This window comes from Carcharodon carcharias, chromosome 11, assembly GCF_017639515.1.
Source record: "Carcharodon carcharias isolate sCarCar2 chromosome 11, sCarCar2.pri, whole genome shotgun sequence".
NCBI classification, from domain to species: Eukaryota; Metazoa; Chordata; class Chondrichthyes; order Lamniformes; family Lamnidae; genus Carcharodon; species Carcharodon carcharias.
Window position 1 is genome coordinate 122,911,399 of NC_054477.1, and position 20,003 is coordinate 122,931,401.

The 20,003-nt window shown below is 44.4% G+C and overlaps 1 protein-coding gene across 1 annotated transcript in view; it reads left to right on the top strand.

Moving 5' to 3' along the window:
- Positions 1-20,003, top strand: part of LOC121284012 (nectin-3-like) — a 213,541-nt gene that overhangs the window by 14,608 nt on the left and 178,930 nt on the right. The window contains exons 2-4 of the mRNA XM_041198925.1: positions 5,105-5,443; positions 9,203-9,505; positions 12,057-12,162. Coding sequence (XP_041054859.1) covers positions 5,105-5,443; positions 9,203-9,505; positions 12,057-12,162 — 748 coding nt within the window. The remainder of the gene's footprint in view (positions 1-5,104; positions 5,444-9,202; positions 9,506-12,056; positions 12,163-20,003) is intronic.

Consider the following 20,003-nt stretch of genomic DNA (forward strand, 5'->3'; position numbering starts at 1 on the left):
TCTATACACAGTTCCACATGGACTCAGTACTCACCCTGGCAGAGTACAGAAAGTTTCTGAACCTTTTCCTTCACTGGAGTCAAGTGCTGCTCACAACACCTCTGTCCATGCCGTCTTGGTTTGGTGAGGTGGCCTCCTCTTCCCGTTTCGTGGAATCAATATATCCCATCGGACAATTACTTCCTCCAGAAGAACACATGAGGTAATCATCGGTAAAATGGGGAGCAGAGTGCCCACGGGCATTGCCATTCCACCTGCATAGGAAGCAGGTCCTGAGGCCATAGTTACTGCTCCAACAGAAAATATTCTTTCAGACACTGACACACTCACATGCATTTCTCTGGGGTTTCTGACAACCCCTTGGCAGCCTTCAGGGTGCTCCCTGTCCATTTTCAAATCCCCCCACCACCCCATTGGACACAGCCGCCAGCCCCTGGCGGGCAATGATGAGCCAGTCACAGCGTGTTCCATGCTGGCTGGCTGTTAATTGGGTAGCCCAAGAGAAATCAGGCCAGGAGCTGATCGCAGGCGGAAGAGGATATCACATCCACTTCCAGGCCTGCCGATCACGCTCCCTCGCCAAGCGTAAAATTCAGGCCTAGGTCTGTGACGATCCTGGGCCTCGGGTGGGTGTTGTCCCAGCAGCAGCCACCATATCCTGAGTGGTGCTGCCATTCAATAGAGCTGCTGGCCTCCGATTGCTGACATCTTTTGGCAGGTGGTACTTTTGACCCTGGGGTCCTTGATCCTGGAGTAAGTCCAGCGCTATCCAGTTATCATACACGATGAGGCGGGCCAGCCTGAAAAGAGGTGATGTGAGGCTCCTATTGGCTTTCTAGCTGACAGGCTAGAATCCCAGTACCTCCATTAAATCCAGTCAAGCCCATACCTCCACCACACTGTTTTAGTCAGTGCTATTAAAATTATGCAGCTCTTCTTTGCACCCTTCCCTGTTGGTTGATGTTCTGTAACTATAAAGCTGAAAAAAGAAGTATTTTTATTCGCAGCTTCCATATCACAGTGGAGGCTTCTGGCTAATTCACATCCCACAACCTGCTGTGAAAACTCTGCTCACATTTTGACTGCTGTATAAAATTCCAGCATAGCAGCTGAGACAATTCACAACATCCTGAAACTATCAGGAACCCAACATTCTAAAAGAAAAAGTCAATTCTGGACTCTTCAAAAAATAATCCAGGACCTTGATCCAGATTTGGATCCAGATGTTTCCCCAAAACTAAGCAGTTCTTCCTTGGGCCATACGTTAACTGTGTGCCAAGTTTCGTTGAAATCTGTTCCTTAGGTTTTGAACTATATTGTTTGCAGACTAACAGACTAACAAACAGTTAAGTGGTGGTGGAGGTAATGAACTGCAGAAGCATTAAATGGGAATAGAAAAACAGGGATAGAAAAGTGAAAGACAAAAAAAAACAATAAAAAAGGTCCAAAGGTAGGTTGAGCAACATGGGTAATGAAGCAAGCAGCAGAGAATGTTATGGAAAAGGACAAGGAGCAATTCAGAGTAAAAATAATGAACAGGGAAGGGCCAATTTCAATGCAATGAGAATGAATCTGGTACGGGTAAATGTGGAGGTGGCTTGGGTACAGTTGAGGTACATTGTACCTGCATTCCTATAAGGCCTGGAAACCAAAGAAAGAACTTCCAGGGTGACATGAGAGATAGAGAGTAAGATGAAGCAGGAACAAGGGTACAGGATGCACTTCAGCAACTCACCGAGGCTCCTTCAAAAGCAATTTCCAAACCATATATCACCTAGAAGGACGAGGGCAGCAGACGCCCGGGAACAGCACCACCTGCAAGCTCCTCCACATACCATCCTGACTTGGAGCTATATTGCCATTACTTTGCTGTCACTGGGCCAAAATCCTGGAACTCCTTTTCTAGCAGCATTGTGGGTATACTGTTACCACATGGACTGCAGTGATTGGAGAAGACATCTCAGCACCACCTTGTCAAGGGCCACTATGGATGGACAACAAATGTTGGCCTAGCCACTGGCACTCATATTCCATGAAAGAATAATTTTTGAACAAGTAGGACAGGTGTCAAATTGACAATACAAGTGTGAAATGGATAGAATATAGTGCAGAGGAGACATGAAAAAAGAAATGAGAGATAGTATGAAAAGTGATTGCCAGTGAACATAAAAGGGAATTCAGATGTGTTCTATAAGCATGTAGATAGGAAAAGGATTTTAAGATGAGGGGTGGGACTGACTAGGAGCCAAATCAGAGGTCTGTGCATGGAGGCAAAGGGCACAGTTTTGGCACGAAATGTGTGTTTTGCATCTGTCCTTACCAAGGAAGAAAACAATGCCAATGTCACGGTGAAAGGAGAGGTCGGTGAGACACTGGATGGACTAAAAACTGATGAAGAGGAGGTATCAGAAAGGCTGGCTGTAGTGAAAGCTGCTAAGTCATTAGGGCTAGATGGGATACAGCCATGGATACGGAGGACAGTAAGGGTTCAGAGTTTGGGTGCACTGGCTGTAATCTCCTGATTCACATAGATGATGGGAGGGTACAGAGCACGTAAGAACATAAGAAATAGGAGCAGGAGAAAGCCATTCAACCCCTTGAGCCTGCTCTGCCACTCAATGAGATCATGACTAATCTCCAAGCATTTTAAATTCCACATTCCCATCTACCCCTGATAACCTTTGATTCCCTTGCCTAACAAGAATTTATCTACCTCCGCCTTAAAAATATTCAATTTTAGTGCCTTCTGAAACAGAGTTCCAAAGTTGCATAACCCTTCAAGAGAAAAAATTTCACCTCTGTCCTAAAACAGCAATTTTAACTTAAAACAGTGCCACCTAGTTCTGGAGAATTTGTGTGTTCAGATAAACTCAGCACTACAGGCTAATCAGTTTAACCTCAGTGGTGGGAAGCTTTTAGACAAAATTAAGTCACTGGATAAGTGTGGATTAATTAGGAAAAGCTAGCACAGATCGGAGCAAAGAAAATAGTATTTAACCAACTTGATTGAGTTTTATGATGAAGTAACAGAGGGTTGATGAGATTAATGCAGTTGACATGGTGTGCACAGACTTCCAAAAGGCCATGTAGGACATAACAGGCTTGTTAGCAAAGTTGAAATCCGTGGAATAAAAGTGACATCAGGGAGAATATTGGTGAATGCCTGTTTTTCAGCTGCTGGAAGGTATACAGTGCAATACTAACAGGTGTTAGTACTGGGACCACTGATCTCTTTGACATATTAATGAGCTAGATTTGGATGCAGGAGCCACGTTACTTCATAAGGAGTACCATAAACTGGGCATTCTGACTTCCGTGCCCTGCTCTTCAAACCATGACTTCATCGATTTGGACCAAAAGCAGCCCCAAACATATTCCCCAAAAAATATATAGGGAGACAAAAAAAAATGTTTGTAACTTTACATAGAATTTTCACCTAAACGCTGTATGCCAGTGTATCCACATGAGCCTCCCTCTCTTTATCCCTCACCCTCATCATGTGATTATCCCTCATCACTTTCTCCTATCTAAATGCCCCGTAAATGCATCTATACTATTTGCCTTAACTACTCTTATGTTGACTGACATTTTAGTATGGGTTTGGGAAAACGACACTTCCTCATTTTTGCTGCTTCCAAACTGCACATCTGATCCATAAGTGAATTTTCCAGGGATTTTTGTTTTTTCACATAGGGTTTGAGTTCACACTGCCGTTTGCAACCAGCAATGAAGTGTAGGAGGGATGTAGTTGCACAGATGGGCTGGTTAGAAGGCCTGCCTCAGTTCTCAGACATAGCAGTCCAGCTGTCAATGTTATTTAAAGCCCCCTTAAACCTCAGCTCTCACTCCCTCACAGCTCTCTACCACCTCCATGCTTCCTTAGATCATCCACGACACTTCCATTGCCCTCAGATGGCCCATACCATCCCATGTCCTCTCCATGCCATCTCAGGTCGCCCATGATGGCCATATTCCCTCCATAGTCACTCACCCAATTTTCTCAAAGGAAATGAACTAGGATTCAATTTCTTTATTGAATTTCGGTACTAAGTGTAAATGCTTCAGAAAATCAAAGCTCTGCTCTGAATCTGAATCAGAATCAGCATTTCTAGTGGCACCCGCATTGCCCAATTTCAGTTTTGCATTTTCCAATTCAAACTGCCTGATTTCTCTCTCCTCCTACATTTCTCTCTCCTCCTACATTTCTCTCTCCTCCTACATTTCTCTCTCCTCCTACATTTCTCTCTCCTCCTACATTTCTCTCTCCTCCTACATTTCTCTCTCCTCCTACATTTCTCTCTCCTCCTACATTTCTCTCTCCTCCTACATTTCTCTCTCCTCCTTTTCCCTTTGGAACTCTAATTTCATCTTTCTTATGGAAATTTCCCTCTCTGTTTGGATTCTAGCTAACATTACATAATCAGTTTCTGGTTCCAGGCTTGCTTCCTCTGTCTCTGGTTCAATATCAAAGTGACTAGTTAGGATTTGGATGAATTTGGCTGTTCATCCTTGCTTGTTATAAACAAATTTTCTCTGCAGCTCTCTTTGATAAATGTTGAGCTCGCAGACACTGCACGTGGAGCACCATTGATTTTGAATTTTGGTAAAAACCCAATCAATAGGAGGTGTAAATTCACAAGTGGTTTTGTGTTTTTAATGTCCTTTCAAGGGAGGGCATTCCACCCGCAGTCAATTATATTTTAAGAACTTTCTGGAAGCTGGTTTAGACATGGGTAAATTCTTTGCACAGAAATCGCCGGTCACCTGACCTTTGGTGGCCATCTGTGATGCATATTGTTCATTTTTTATAGTCAATTTGTAAAGAGTCTGCATTGGATAGAGTCAGTATCTTGAAAGTTCGGAATATGATATCTTTACTGAGCGTGACAGACCTCAATGATTTTGAGCAGGTACTTTTGTCACCTGTTTATAAAAGTTGGCTACAACCAGACGTGGTGTCAAGCTGGGTAATCAATGGGTATGTCACCCGGGATATTTGAACTGCCCTTTATTCTTGTTTCCACCAAGTGTGTTGGTTTAAAATTCCTCTTCCCTGCCATTGTTTTGTAGCTATTTGTCAAAGTAATATTATTTTGTTTTTTAGGTCCAATTAAAGTGAATGGAAAATATATTGTGAAAACTCTCGGTGACGATACCCTGCTGCCATGCACAATTGACAGCAACCAAGATGTCTCGCAATTCATGTGGCAAAAAAAGCTTGGTCAACAACAACAGATATTTTTTACAGTTGTTTTCTCCAATGGAGGGAATCAACATTTCGTTGATATTTTTGATGGCAGAATGATCTACGTTGGGAGAAGTCGCAAAAATGCAACGATGTATTTAAAAAATGTCACACTACATGATGAGGGGACATACACCTGCATTTTCACCTTCTTCCCTGCTGGGCCTGTTGAAGAAGAAATACAGCTAACTGTACAAGGTATGGAAAGTTTCCATGTTAATGTCTGATTTTAATATCAGTGTGGCTTACTCTTGCCACTGAGTTGGAAGACACTAGAGACTTGAGCACAAATCTATACTGACACTCCAATGCAGTGCTGAGGGAATGCTGCATTATTAGAGGTGCTGCCTTTCGGATAGGACATTAAGTTGCCCTGTCAGGTGTACCGAAAAGATTTCATGGCACTGTTTCAAAGCAGAATGTGCGAGTTCTCCCTGCTGTCCTGACTAATATTTATCCTTCAAGCAACATCATGAAGGCAGGTTATCTGGTCATTATCACATTGCTGTTTGTGGGACCTTGCTGTTCACTAATTAATTGCTGAATTTCTGACTTTACAGCAGTGTCTATGGTTCAAAAGTGTTTAATTGGCTGGAAAACGCTTTGGAACAACCTGAGGGTGTGATGTAACTGTAAGCGTTTCTTGAGGAAACATTCATAGAAACATAGGAACTAGGAGCAGGAATAGTCCCTGCGAGCCTGCTCCACCATTCATTATGATCATGACTGATCATCCAACTAAATAGCCTGCTCCCACTTTCTCCCTATATCCTTTGATCCCTTTTGTCGCAAGAGCTATATCTGACTCCTTCTTGAAACATACAATGTTTTGGCCTCAACTACTTTCTGTGTTAGCGAATTCCACAAGCTCACCACTCTCTGGGTGAAGAAATTTCTCCTCATCTCAGTCCCAAATGGTCTACCCCGTATCCTCAGACTGTGACTCCTCGTTCTGTACTCCCCCACCATCGGGAAAATCCTTCCTGCATCTACCCTGTCTAGTCCTGTTAGAAGTTTATAGGTTTCTATGAGGTCCCCCTTCTGAATTCTTCTGAACTCCTGCGAATCTAATCCTAACCAACTCAATCTCTCCTGATATGCCAGTCCTGCCATCCCAGGAATCAGTCTGGTAAGCCTTTGCTGCACTCCCTCTATAGCAAGAACATCTTTCCTCAGATAAGGAGACTAAAACTGCACAGTATTCCAGGTGTGGCCTCACCAAGGCCCTGTATAATTGCAGTAAGACATCCCTGCTCATGTACTCGAATCCTCTCGCTATGAAGGCCAACAAACCATTTGCCTTCTTTACTGTCTTCCAGCCTTTATTACAAATGGAGCAATATACAAGCAAGGACCTTCACACATGGAAATACACATCAAAAACTCAGGCATCTTACTGATTTAAATGAATGGTTTGAAATCTTGTAATGCTCGTGCCTGAATTTCTGATTTGTACTGGTCATATCCACCATCTGTTTAAAATGCTGCTCTTAGTCTGGGGGCTGATCTATAAAAAAACTTTTAGCTTGAATAAGCAAATTTGCTTATGGTTGGATTCACAAGCAACCTACAGACCCAGCCAGAATTAGACTGGACTTGATATCAATTTGCTTGAATCCAAATTTCTTGTGAGCATGACTTACTGAATTTTCCACTTAGTAAATTTTAATATAGGTTTCCAATTTTACAAAGGAAATGAGTTTCATGAACAAAAACATTTATATGGAAAATTTGTTTTTGACTATATTATATTTGATCGGGCATTCAACGACGCTCACAGGGAACTCTCGCCAGGAAATTGCAAACCTATATCCCCTTGATTTTCCATTAATTTATAGAAAGTCAGGGGCCTCAAGACTGCGATGTCTTTACTAACACTTCAAGTGAGTACCACACTTCACCAGGAACATCCAGTTGAAGAATCAGCCTCATAGAATCAAATGTAGACTAGAATCTTGTGACTCAGGGAACAGCCAGCGAGTTGCAGCAGCAACAGACTTGCTTTTATAAAAATTGATACAATACACATGCTGAGGCTTTCTGCTCCTTTCGAACTGTATATTCACAGAATCACACAGTGCAGAAGAGGCCCTTCAGCCCATCGAGTCTGCACTGACATGTGAGAAACACCTGACCTACCTCCCTAATCCCATGTACCAGCATTTGGCCCATAGCCTTGAATGTTATGACGTGCCAAATGCTCATCCAGGTACTTTTTAAAGGATGTGAGGCAACCCACCTCCACCACCCTCCCAGGCAGTGCATTCCAGACCTTCACCACCCTCTGGGTAAAAAATTTTTTCCTCACATCCCCCCCTAAACATCCTGCCCCTCACTTTGAACTTATGTCCCCTTGTGACTGACCTTTCAACTAAGGGGAACAGCTGTTCCCTATCAACCCTCTCTATGCCCCTCATGATCTTGTACACCTTGATCAGGTCACTCCTCAGTCTTCTCTGCTGCAACGAAAACAACCCAAGTCTATCCAACCTCTCTTCATAACTTAGATGTTTCATCCCAGGCAACATCCTGGCGAATCTCCTCTGCACCTCTCTCCAGTGCAGTCACATCCTTCCTATAATGTGGCAACCAGAACTGCACACAGTACTCCAGTTGTGGCCTCACCAAGGTTCTATACAAATCCAACATGACCTCCCTACTCTTGTAATGTATGCCTCGATTGATAAAGGCAAGTGTCCCATGTGCCTTTTTCACCACGCCACTAACATGCCCCTCCACCTTCAGAGATCTATGGACACACATGCCAAGGTCCCTTTGTTCCTCGGAACTTCCTACCATATTACCATACCTTCCATATATTAGTCCTACCAATTGGTAATGAAACCCACAGGCACACAATGGCCTTGGAAATCCTGTGGGTTCCCCCTAATCTTCTGTTGTAACTTGACAGATGATGGGAACTCCCAGAGAATTGCAGAGCCAAAGGATATTGTTATTGAGAAAGATCACATGACTGTAGTGAGCCCCTGAAGTTGAATGCCTAAGATAAAATCCAGGAAAGTGGACAAATATTCCACTTCTGAGAGCCTTTCTGTCCAACAGATCTGAAAAGCTCTTTTTACGTTTGAAAGGGATTTTTGGTTTAAACTCAATCTTGATGTAAAGTCAGCTTCATGACTCTGAGGATTTATTTCTAAAAGTCCAGTCTTTTTTTTAGAAACTTGACAGATAATAAAATGGAACCAATGGGACAAAGTGGAGGTGGATATTTTAATGAACTCTGCTGAAAGGCAGATACCCCAATCAGTTTGAGAGAATGGGGAAGTATTTAACAAAATCTGGCACATCCCAATGATGTACATACATGTAATTTTAGACACAGGTAGAGTACCTCAAATCCAGCTACCCAAAAACTGGCAGTGTCTGAATATTGGACTTTTTTTCCCCACTCTCCAGCAAACCTTGACCCCACTTTGGCAAAATGTTGGGGAATTGTCGAGTACTGATTGGCTTCACGCGCCTGACATTTCTCACGCTCCAGCTAAGCTTGACACCACCTGACCCAGTGCAGATATGGCAGAGACAACTGAACTCACCCAACAAGAACAATGTATAATCCAGAGAGGTGGAATATTTAGCTTTTTTTAATGCGTTCATGCGAATTGGGCATTGCTGGCTAGGCCAGCATTTATTGCACATCTCTAATTGCCCTTGAGAAGGTGGTGGTGAACTGCCTTCTTGAACTGCTATAATCCATATGTCATAGGAACATCCACAGTGCTGTTAGGAAAGGAGTTCCAGGATTTTGACCCAGCGACAGTGAAGGAACAGTGAAGGAATGGTTTACACAGTCCTACCACAGCAGGAGAGCAGGAGGTCTGCTGTGGAATTTCAGTGTCGCCTTATTGAAAACCAAGTCCAGCGGTTTAAAATGTTAACTAAGCATTTGAAAAGAAAATGTTCTAAACTATGCCAATTTTTGTTTTCTTGATTTAGTTCCACCAACTGTTATGGTACAGACGTATCCAGTTTTCTCGCCGGATGACTGCAGTGAACGTCTCCATGTCACCTGTATAGCAGCAAATGCGAAACCAGCCGCTACCATCACTTGGGAAACACCTTTCACTTTCCATGCCAATCAAAGTATTGAGCCTCCTGCTGCTAATTCAACTGTGACCGTCTCCAGCCATTTTCATCTATGTCCAACAAAATCAATGAACAGGCAGAATATTTCCTGTGTTGTGGAACATCCAACTCTGAAAAGTCCTATACAAGCTCCTTATAAGCTGAATATTGCCTGTAATCACAATTACTTACAGCTTTGTCCTTATATTTGTTTACATGTGCAAGTACATAATGAGGCACAAGGACTGAAATAGAATCGATTAAGGCTCCATTTTAACTACCTCCACTTGCTGGAAGTGAAAAGCAATTAAACATACAAACTTACGAAATAGGAGCAAAAGTAGGCAATTCGGCCCCTCAAGCCTGCTCCACCATTCAATAAGATCATGGCTGACCTGTTTGTGTTTCAAGTTCCATATTCTGATCTACCCCCGATAACCTTAGATTCTTGTTAGGCAAGGGAATCAATCTACCTCTGCCTTAAAAATATTCAGTGACCCCTCTTCCATTGCCTTCTGAGGCAGAGAGTTCCAAAGTTGCACAACCCTCTGAGAGAAATAAAATTCTCCTCATCTCTGCCCTATAAGGGCGATCCCTAATTTTAAAACAGTGCCCCCTAGTTCTGGACTCATCCACAAAAGAAAATATCCTTTCCATGTGCACCTTGTCAAGACCATTCAGGATCTTTTATTCTGCAATCAAGTCACCCCTCAATTTTCTAAACTCCAGTGGAAACAAGCCCAGCCTGTCCAACCTATCCTCATAAGACAACCTGTTCATTCCAGGTATAAATCTAATAAACCTCCTCTGAACTGCCTTCAACGTATTTACACCTTTTCTTAAATAAGGAGACCAAAACTGCACACAGTATTCGAGATGCAGTCTCACCAATGCCCTGTATAACTGAAGCATAACATCCTTACTTTTATGTTCAATTCCTCTCGTAATAAGGGATAGCATTCCATTAGCCTTTTTGATTACATGCTGACCCTAGATCCCTCTGCACCTCAGAATTCTGCAGTCGTTCTCCATTTAAGTAGTACTCGGCTTTTTTATTCTTCCTGTTTGATGTTCTGCAGCATCTGTTGACTATGAATAACAGTCCTTTAGCATTTCATCCCACGCTGAAATTCTAATGTACTATGAACAATTTCAGCCACCGCTTTTCCTGCTTCTATCCTCATTTCATTTAGTGCTTCCTGCCCTGTCTTGGCTTCTTGCGAATATTCAGGCAGTGCAACTTTTCAGAGGCCAGCTGATCGCCACATTCCAGTGGTCTATTTAGTAATTCTGCTACTGCTCCAACATTGGGAACTGCATGGGGGATTTGCAAAAATAGCATTCATTTTCAAAATGTCTGCAATTGTTGAAGCTTTTCATCTTGCACTCATCAGGACGGTCTCAAGGATATAAATTTCAAAGGGAACATCAATTTATACTGCATGAGAAGAGTGTGCTGATGGGTTGGCAAGTGGACTCTGATTCTTTTGATTATTTTTTCTTCCACCAATACTCAAATTCTGTACTACCAAATGACTATTTCATTTCTTGTGTTTGAAATATCATATTCTATAAATGTTTTGAATATTGCAAACACTCGCAAGCCCCAGTGTTGCTGCATTTTCTCCATTCGAGTTGGTAGCCTGCCCATAATGTGTGGGACCAGCCCAGGCCCAGGATCACCTCAATTCCTGAGCTCCCTTCCCCATACCCACCATGGTGAGGCCCATGTCCAAGATGAACAGAAATTCAATGAGGATAAAGGTTATGCTTTGTAAAATGCTGCTTCAAACTTCTTAACATTCACATACATAAAGGGCCATATCTTCCAACTAGTGTCGGAAAGTGCTGGCCCGCAGAAATTAGAAAAAATAAATGCACCCTTACCTGTTCCTGAAAATTCCGTTGCCATTTCCGTTCGCTGGAGCTACTTGGGGCCTGCATCGAAAGAATCCTTGCAGGCCCCAGCAAAATCTAAATCCAATGTATTCAAGGAGGCCACGCCCCCTTTTTTACAGCACTTGCTGCCGTAAAGCAAATAAGTTTAAAGGGGCTCAGGGAAATTGATAGGCCAGGGGAAGTTAAGTGTCTAATGTAAGTAGATAGGATTTGGGGGTTGGAGGTGTCTCGAGGTCAAGGGGGCATGGGGGGAGTCCCGTGGGATCAGTCTGGGTCTTTACGATAGTTGCCAGAAGTTAGAAGAGGTTTTAGTTCTGCACACTTCTGGGTAACTATTGGAAATTCCAATTTTCAACCCTGACTACAGATATGATGAGTAGCCTAATCCTGTGTTCCCATAACATACCATGTCAGCTGCCCTAATTAACAGAGGAGCTTTCATATTTCATTGACTATTTGATTATCAGTGTCAAGACTTGTCTGCTGTAACCTTTAGGCAATTTCTTACCCAGATACAAGAGACGGTGAAATTAATCTTGGATGGTAGCACAAAACAGGCGTTAGTAAAGTGGCAGTTTATTTCATACACAGCCCAATTTTCTTTGCCTTCTTTAAGGAAAAGGGGGAATAAACGAATATGGGTTCATAGGATTAGACTATTGATCATGTGGAGAGTAAAACATTAAAACAATCTTGATGGGGCATAAAACATTTTTCTGTCTTATAATTTCTGTGTAGAAGGATCATCGTTCCTCAAAAATACATGTTTGAATTGTATATTGTTTTCAATTATTTCAAATGTTTGAAAAGAAATGTTTTTTTTCAGATATGTCATCAGCTATTGTCAAACCTCAAAAGACTGAACACGGCAGCTTAATCCTGGTTTGTGCTGCAGATGCTAACCCACCTGCTACTAAATACATCTGGACAAAGTAAGGACATTTCTGTTTTGTTGCCATGGTGCCACAATGACTTATTTGCTAGTATAAAGTTTCAGGCACTGAGCTTCACATTCACATGAAGATCAATTTGACCAATTCCTGTACTGTATGATTCTCTATCCGTTAAAATGGATTGTGCAATAACAGCAACTTGCAATTATATAGCACCTCTAATGTAATGAAACTTCTCAAGATGCTCCATGGAGGCATTATAATCAAAATATGACACCAGACCCCATAAGGAGGTCTTGGTTATTAAAAGCTTGGTCAAATGAGATAGTATTTAAGGAGTGTCTTAAAGGACAAGAGCAGGATGGTGGAAAGATTTAAGGGGGGAATTTCTGAGCTTAGGGCCCAGGCAGCTGAAGACACCGCCACAAGTGGTGAAGCAATTAAAATCAAGGATGTTCAAAAGACAAGAATTAGATGAACGTGGATATCTTGGAGGGTTGGAGGTCTGGAGGAGATGGCAGTGAACATGAGGTGTCAGGCCATGGAAGGATTTGAAGACAAAGATAGGAATTTTAAAGTCGAGGCACTGCATAACTGGGAACCAATGTAGATCAGCGAGCACAGGGATGATAGGTAAATGGAATTTCATGTGAGTTAGGATACAGGTAGCAGAATTTTGGATGGCCTCCAGTTTAGGATGGGTACAAGGGTGCAATGTGGGAGCCAGGCAAGTGTGAGTTGAAATAATCAAGTCTGGAGTTAACAAATGCATGGATGAGGTTTCAGCAGCAGAAGAACGGAGGTACGGGCAGAATCTGGCAAGGTTGCAGAAGTGGAAATATACAGTCTTAGTGACAACACGAAGCTGTGAAAGTTCACCTCGAGGTCAAATATCACACTACGGTTGTGAAACATCTGGTTCAGCCTCTCACAGCTGCCAGGGTGCAGGATAGGGTGGCAAGGGAGCAGAGTTTGTATCAGGGACCAAATACAATGGCTTCAGTTTTCTCAATATTTAGTTGGAGGATATTTCTGTTCATCTAGTGTTGGAAAAGCAGTCTGACAATTTCGGGATAGTGGAGGGGTCAATAGAGGTTATGGCGAGATAAAACTGAGTGTCTTCAGAGCACATGTGGAAACTGACATGGCATAGAATTTTCTTTGGAGACCAAGCGCGATGGTGGGGGGGTTACCTAGCGTGTTTCCTGTTGGGAGGCAGGGCAGGATATTATGTCTGATTTTGCACTCAGAAGCTAACTAATTATGCATTGCCGAGTGGTTCTCAGACATAATCATCACCAAATCACCTGCCCTGCCATTACCTAATAGGGTCGAAGGTCTGGGCACCATATTTAAACGTCCCCCAAGCACACATAGTCAGTCCCTCCAGCTCAGCTGTGTGCAGGAAATTTCTTGATATGGCGCGACTGAAGAAAAAGCAGATCACAGGTTCAACAATGACATCCTTGAGGCCCTCATCCATGGAATCTTGGAGCACTGGGATGTCCTGTACCCAAGGGATGGCTCCAGGAGGCCCACCAACCTCACTTCACCAGCCTGAGAGGTGACTACAAGGGAGATCAGCGGGTCAGGCACCCGCCAGAGAAACGTCATCCAGTGCAGGAAGAGGATGAATTATCTTATCCACTCTGAGGGTAAGTTAATCTTCAGATCACTTTAATCTCACACTCTCATAATGGCACCATGCACTCAAAGGGTTAACTGCCCAGGGATCTCACAGTATTAGTGGGGGATATATCAGCACTTATTGTCTCATGGACACTTTGACACCACCAGCAATCCCATCTTCCATGCTACACAAACACCATCCTCAACCCTTTATGGATAGGGCTCAGCACACACAGCAGGTATGCATGCTTCCCAACCTGTCCTTTATCTCTCCTCACCACCTTCCATTCCATTTATCTTCACGCAGGCTAAGCTTGCCCACAACCGGAGGGTGCTATCCCAGACAGAAGGAGGCAGCCATTCAGGAGCTGTCCCAGTTCGAGGAAGAGGACACCGACCTGGCAGGGAAGGACAAAGATCGCTTCTGTGGGGAAAGCGAGATAAGCCTCTCACAGTAAGCCAGTATGGATGAGCTCTCCATGAGTTGATCACATCCTGATAATCACAGTGAGTGACATGCAATGCTGTATTCTGCCTGCTTATGAAGTAAATCTATGTTCTGTATCTGTTACAGACATCAGTAGGCCCAGACAGAGCTCCAGAATAACCGTAAGCTTCAGCCCCCTGGCCACCTCAGAGGAGGATTCTGAGGACACATCAGATGAAGAACTGTCACTGCATTCACCTGCATCCTCCACCAGCACAGAGACACATACCCTGGTAGGTCGTAGATCTAAGTTAGGATTGGGGTCACATTCTGGGGAACACCTCACTGACACGTCAGTTGGAGGTAGTGACAACTCAGGTCGAGGACTGCTGGAGAACAGGTACCTGTTGGAGAACAGGCACATGCTGAGTCCGAGGTACAGAGTTGTGAGAGACAGTTAACAGACTAAAACAAGAATGGAGGAGTCCGTCCGCGTTCTGCCTGATGTCATGGCTCTGACATGCGAACACCTCAAGGTCTCCATGGGAAGGGTGGCAGCCACCTTGGAGACCTTAGTCCAGCAGAACCTGCTGGAATTGCACTTGGACCTGCACTCCAACTCTATAGGCATAGGTGGGATCTATCAGTAGCTATGCGAGAGGGGGTAGGGCATGTTGACCTCCCTCCAGGAGCCCGTTCTGCTCAGGGAGTCAGGCAGTGGCCCTCGGGCACTCATAGGGAAGAGGATCAGCAGCTGGAGACCCCGGGGCCATCCACCCAGGTGACTCCGTGAGTGTCCAGCTGATCTCAATCCCCTCTGCCTGGAACCTCACTATCTCCAGCAGTACAGCTGAGGAGGGTGCACCTGCCCTACAGCAGGAGACTCAAAGCAGGCTAGGCCCTCCAGGTCTCGGCCCTCTAGAAGCCACCTGCCAAAGTCATCAAATCCAACAGGGCATAGCAGTAGTAGGCAGCCTCTACCTCTGCTGCGGATGTCGGAGATGCTAAAGAATCAGGAACCAGGTCGCGTGATAGTATTTATGTTGCACTGTATATTGAGCTCAATTTAGCGGCATGAAAAGCTTGAAGCCAAGATATCGCGGAAGCTTTGATTGTGCCTTTCAAAATGTAGAATATAAATACTGCCCATTGGTTAAATGTTACCAATAATAAATGTTAAAAAAGAAAAATGTGTAGCTGTGTAGTTAAAAAAATTATGAAACTTTGACATCACTTCTGGGTCACGGGTGTTCAATCACTGTATATGTCATACACTTTTGTAAATATATTTGCTGTTCATGAGAATTACCTCGTTGTTTGAAAGCTTCATGCATATGAATCTATGTGCCCTCTTATTGTGAGGGTGAGCCATGCTCACACCCAGTGTTCACCTCCCTTTGTGAGGCTCACATTCATGCGATGTGTAGCTGACTCATGATAGTTACTTGGCCTTGTGTTATGTCAGGGAGATGTGTCAAACTCTTTACTGAAAGTGTTTGCAACATCCGCTAGTAACCTCTACTCCTTACAAAGCAACATAGAGTTAGGTGTGCTCACTAGCCTTGGAGGGTTAGCTGTCAAACTGACATGGCTGCCTTCATTGCACTGGATGATGTTTCTCTGGCAAAGCACAAGACCTGCATCCATGATGGTCTCTCCAGCCATGCTTGCATCTCAGCATCCACTAAAAGTTTCTCATTAAGGTGGCGATGACTGCACCAATTCCTTTGACTCAGCGTTTGTGCTCTTGTGCCCGCTTTCACTTCCCAGAGCGCACAGATACAAGGTTCGCTGTTGAGCTTTCCCAAGATTAGGGCCTGGTGAATCACGAGAGTTGAAGGTATAGGTCCAAATGCTGAACTCGCTATCAATGTTACTGGTTGTAAAGGCCTTTCAGTGCACTGGAATGGCACTAGAGGACAGAAAGAATGTGGCCGTGTCCTGTTGCCTGCACCTTACTCCTCCTGGAATCTTGTGGTTATCGGTGTGGCACGAGCACGTTTGCACAGTATGCTTCTTCGATGGCATCCTTATGTGGAAGCTTACCGTCATCTCCCTCTTCAGGTTCCTGCCCTTCCTGCTCTTCATTGTTCAAAGAGCTCTCAGCCTCCTCAATGTTTCCATCAGGCAAGGGATCCCCCTTTGAAGCGCCAGGTTGTGAGGGGTGCAACATACCACGATTATGGAGGGCACCCTTGAGATGCCACATAGATTCTCTATGGATCCCTGGAGCAATCCACGGGCAAAGAAAATTGAGTGTGGTGGTGACCTTCAGGACACTAGCAGGGGAAGTCTTCCCAGTCCATGGGGCATTAGATCTTCTCCCAGAATGGCAGATTTGATCCACCAGCTCTCTTGATAAGCGCAGGTATGCACGGCATTGTCTGTTGCTCTCTCCAGATAGGAAAGTCTTCGGTAGACCCTTGGTCATGCATGTCGCCCCCATTGGATGGTCCTAAACTCCTCATCCTCTGGGTGTTGCTGGAGCTCCCCTGGACCATGGACCTCAGGCCAGGCTTCCTCATGGATCATTGCCATTAAGAAGGCAGCATTAAGCCCAGGCTCCATTATTCAATCTGCTTTCTCCCTGTGGAGTGATAAATGAAGCAGATTAATGAATTCTGGGCAAATATAGCTGACCTCCCACTCACAAACAGAAAGCCACTGTCATATCCTAGAGCTGCATCAACGCTACTAGCTTTTCGCTGATATAGCCTTGTAGCTGAGACGCAAACTCACAGACCTAGGTGACTGTCATGAAGCTAGTAATGTATATAATATTTTCGCAAATATTTTTCTTTTAAAAATGAGGTTTAGTCTGTGGGTATGTCCTAATTGGATTAAAGCCAGCTAGTCTGGGTGCTTTGATGTGTACTAGTTTTGCTATGTGAGAGAAATAGTGTGCATTTGCATTTTTTGAATAGAACATCCAAGGAGTGGGGTGAACACTGACGCCTATATAGCAGCTACCAAGCAATATGTTTATATTACTAATAAAATTATTACTATGAAAGGGGCTTCATTGTTAAAAGGTGAATTTCAAAGAGGCTGGTGAGATGAATGAGAATTTGAATTCAATCAATGGTGGTAGGTGTAACTTCAGCAGTTTTCGGGTGTGCAGAGCAGAGGCAATGTGAGATCAAAAGGCAGCTGTAAGCCTCCAACTGGATCCACAGCAATCAAAGTGAAAAGAACCTTATTTTGAATTCATAAGGTGAAAATGCTGCGCCTGGTGTTTGGTTAAGTCTCTGGGTTGCTAATGCCTTAATGGAGATTAGTTTGGGAATTTGCTAAAAGTTATGATAGTAGTAATTTGAAGCCATGTGTATATATATTTGGATAAAAGCAAAAAAAAAAGCACTGGCCCTTTATCCAACTCTACTTGTCCCACCACCCCCCCCCCCCCCCCCCCCCCCCCACCCCCCTTAAACCAGTTTATATTTCACCTCTCTTCTATTTTTACTTAGTTCTGTTGAAGGGTCATTCGGACTCGAAACGTTAACTGTGTTCCTCTCCGCAGATGCTGCCAGACCTACTGAGTATTTCCCGGTATTTTTGTTTTTGTTTTGTATATATATTTGAACCTGAATAAATTAATAAAATGTTTCAATTAGTTTAATGTAAAACCTCGAGAACTGGTGGTCTGATTCCTGAATTTAAAGTCACATCTCAAACATAATATTTAAAATTATAGGTTATGACAGCTGTTTAAAATTTCCCTCTGGGATTTTTAAATAACTCCACTTTACCAACTTCATTGGTCATAACAGTGACCAAGATACCAACTGCAAGATCTCAATCTGACAGAGGTTGGAAGAGGTTTGGACACATTCACGTAGTGTGCCACCTTACCCAAGGCACTCCTGAAATGTACGAGCTGCTGTACCGATTAAGCTCAATTTGCACTTCAGCAATGACTGGATGCCCTTTGCCCATTCTCTATGCCAATTGGAGAAAGCACATTAGAGGCTTTCATTGATGATCTGGCAGATATGCAGCAGCTGTGCTTCCTTAACAGTTGTGTATTTTCCATTCTCTCACCTTTCTGTTAAAGCTCGAATGGAGCGACTGTATTGTGAAGCCAGTGACTCCTGTAGTCTCTCGTTGAAGCTCAACAAAAGGCAATGGCTCCAATTGCACCTTCTCAAGGAAGTCTCCCTCTTTTTTTTCTCTCTATTTCAATGTTGTGACTCTAAGCAGTTTGAGGGTGCCCCCTGAAAGTGCCCCTTAGTCCGACCTTGGGCTCCTCCCACACTGCCTCAGAGCCCTCCCATGCAGATTCTTTTACAGTTTTGATTTTAAACTGTGCAATAACTTCAGGATTTCAGGATGGTGGTGCTGAATTTCTTCTTCAAGACCAGCTTCAGCTTTCCCCGTCGGTGTTCAGGTCCCTTCAATCTTCCTGGATCCTCACGATATGCAGGTAGACCTCCCTCTGATTATTCTCCAGCATGCCCCAGTAGCCCTGGATCCCATTGTAATTGTGGTGGACATTCCAACACTCCCCACTGAACCCATCACTGTTGATGTCCTCATGCCCGATGTGGATCTTACCCCTCCCCATCTCGAGGCTGTGTGCACTGTCACATACCGAAGACCACACCCCCCAGGAGAGCTTCAATTAGCCCCCTTTTTATTACGTTTTCCTGATTTACAAGCTTCAGATGTCTCCCCTACCTATGACCATCCCACCTGCAGCCCAGTACTGATCCAGACAAGCCCATGGCCTTGTCCTGCACACCAGGCTGTGCCTTATCCCAACTGAGCACACATGCCCTGCGTTTCCCTGGAGCGAGGCTATGATGTGTGTGCCATGCAGAGCCCTGTAGCCTGGCCTGCAAAGCCCCAGGACTGCCTTTAAACTCTCACCTTGACTGTTAGTTCCACAAAATCCCAGGACAGCCTTTAATCTCTCGCCCTGACCTCTTGGCCTCAGACCAGGGACTATGACTGCCTTTCAATGAGCTTTCCAGTTCCTACTTCACTGACTACAACACAGTCTCCACCACCCCACCACCCCAGTCCATAAGTTTCTGTACAACCAGGCCCTCATGTGCAAGCCTTTCACCTCCCCAACCTCCATCAGTCTCTGTGCAACCTATCCTTCTTGTGCCACACAAACGCAACCTCCTTCTCCTATTCCAGAATCTGCATGCAGCCCTTCCCATTCACTCCCTTCGATTACCATCCACTCCCTTCTGTGTCTGCTTTCTAGTCTTCCAGGTCAGGCTTGGGCTCAGGCTCCAGCTTCCCCACTCCCGGTCACCCCTCTGCCTGCCATTGCACACCCCTCCACCCCTGCCCAACCCCACAATACCCCATTGTCCCTCATGGCTCTGTCATTTCCCCCCCCCCCCATACCCCCCACACACTCCAACCTCACCAGAGCCCATTTGCCCCCATGTCTCTGTTAACCTTCTCGGTCCCCCTCCCACCCCAACCCCAACCCCAACTCCAACTCCAGGTCGCAGTGCTGGTCTGTGTTTCAGCATGCAGCCCTGCCTAGAGCCACTGTACATATTGAGTGCTGTCCTCCCAGAGTACGGAGGTACACGCCATGAGCAGACCTACACTATGCCCACACCAGTGAGGCATAACACTGGCATTGCTGAGAAATCAGAGCAGAGTTGTTGCAGGCAGACTTTGAAAGTTGCACTCACATCAAAGTCATGAGTAAAGTGAGGGTGGATAGCTGCAAGCAACTTATATCCAGTTGCTTTTCAGATCAGTCTAATTTTCCGCTGGCATAGCACGTAATTGGGAGGGAGAATGTGATCCCAGCAAGTAGCTTTTTTAATGAGTATTCATAACACGGTAATGCATG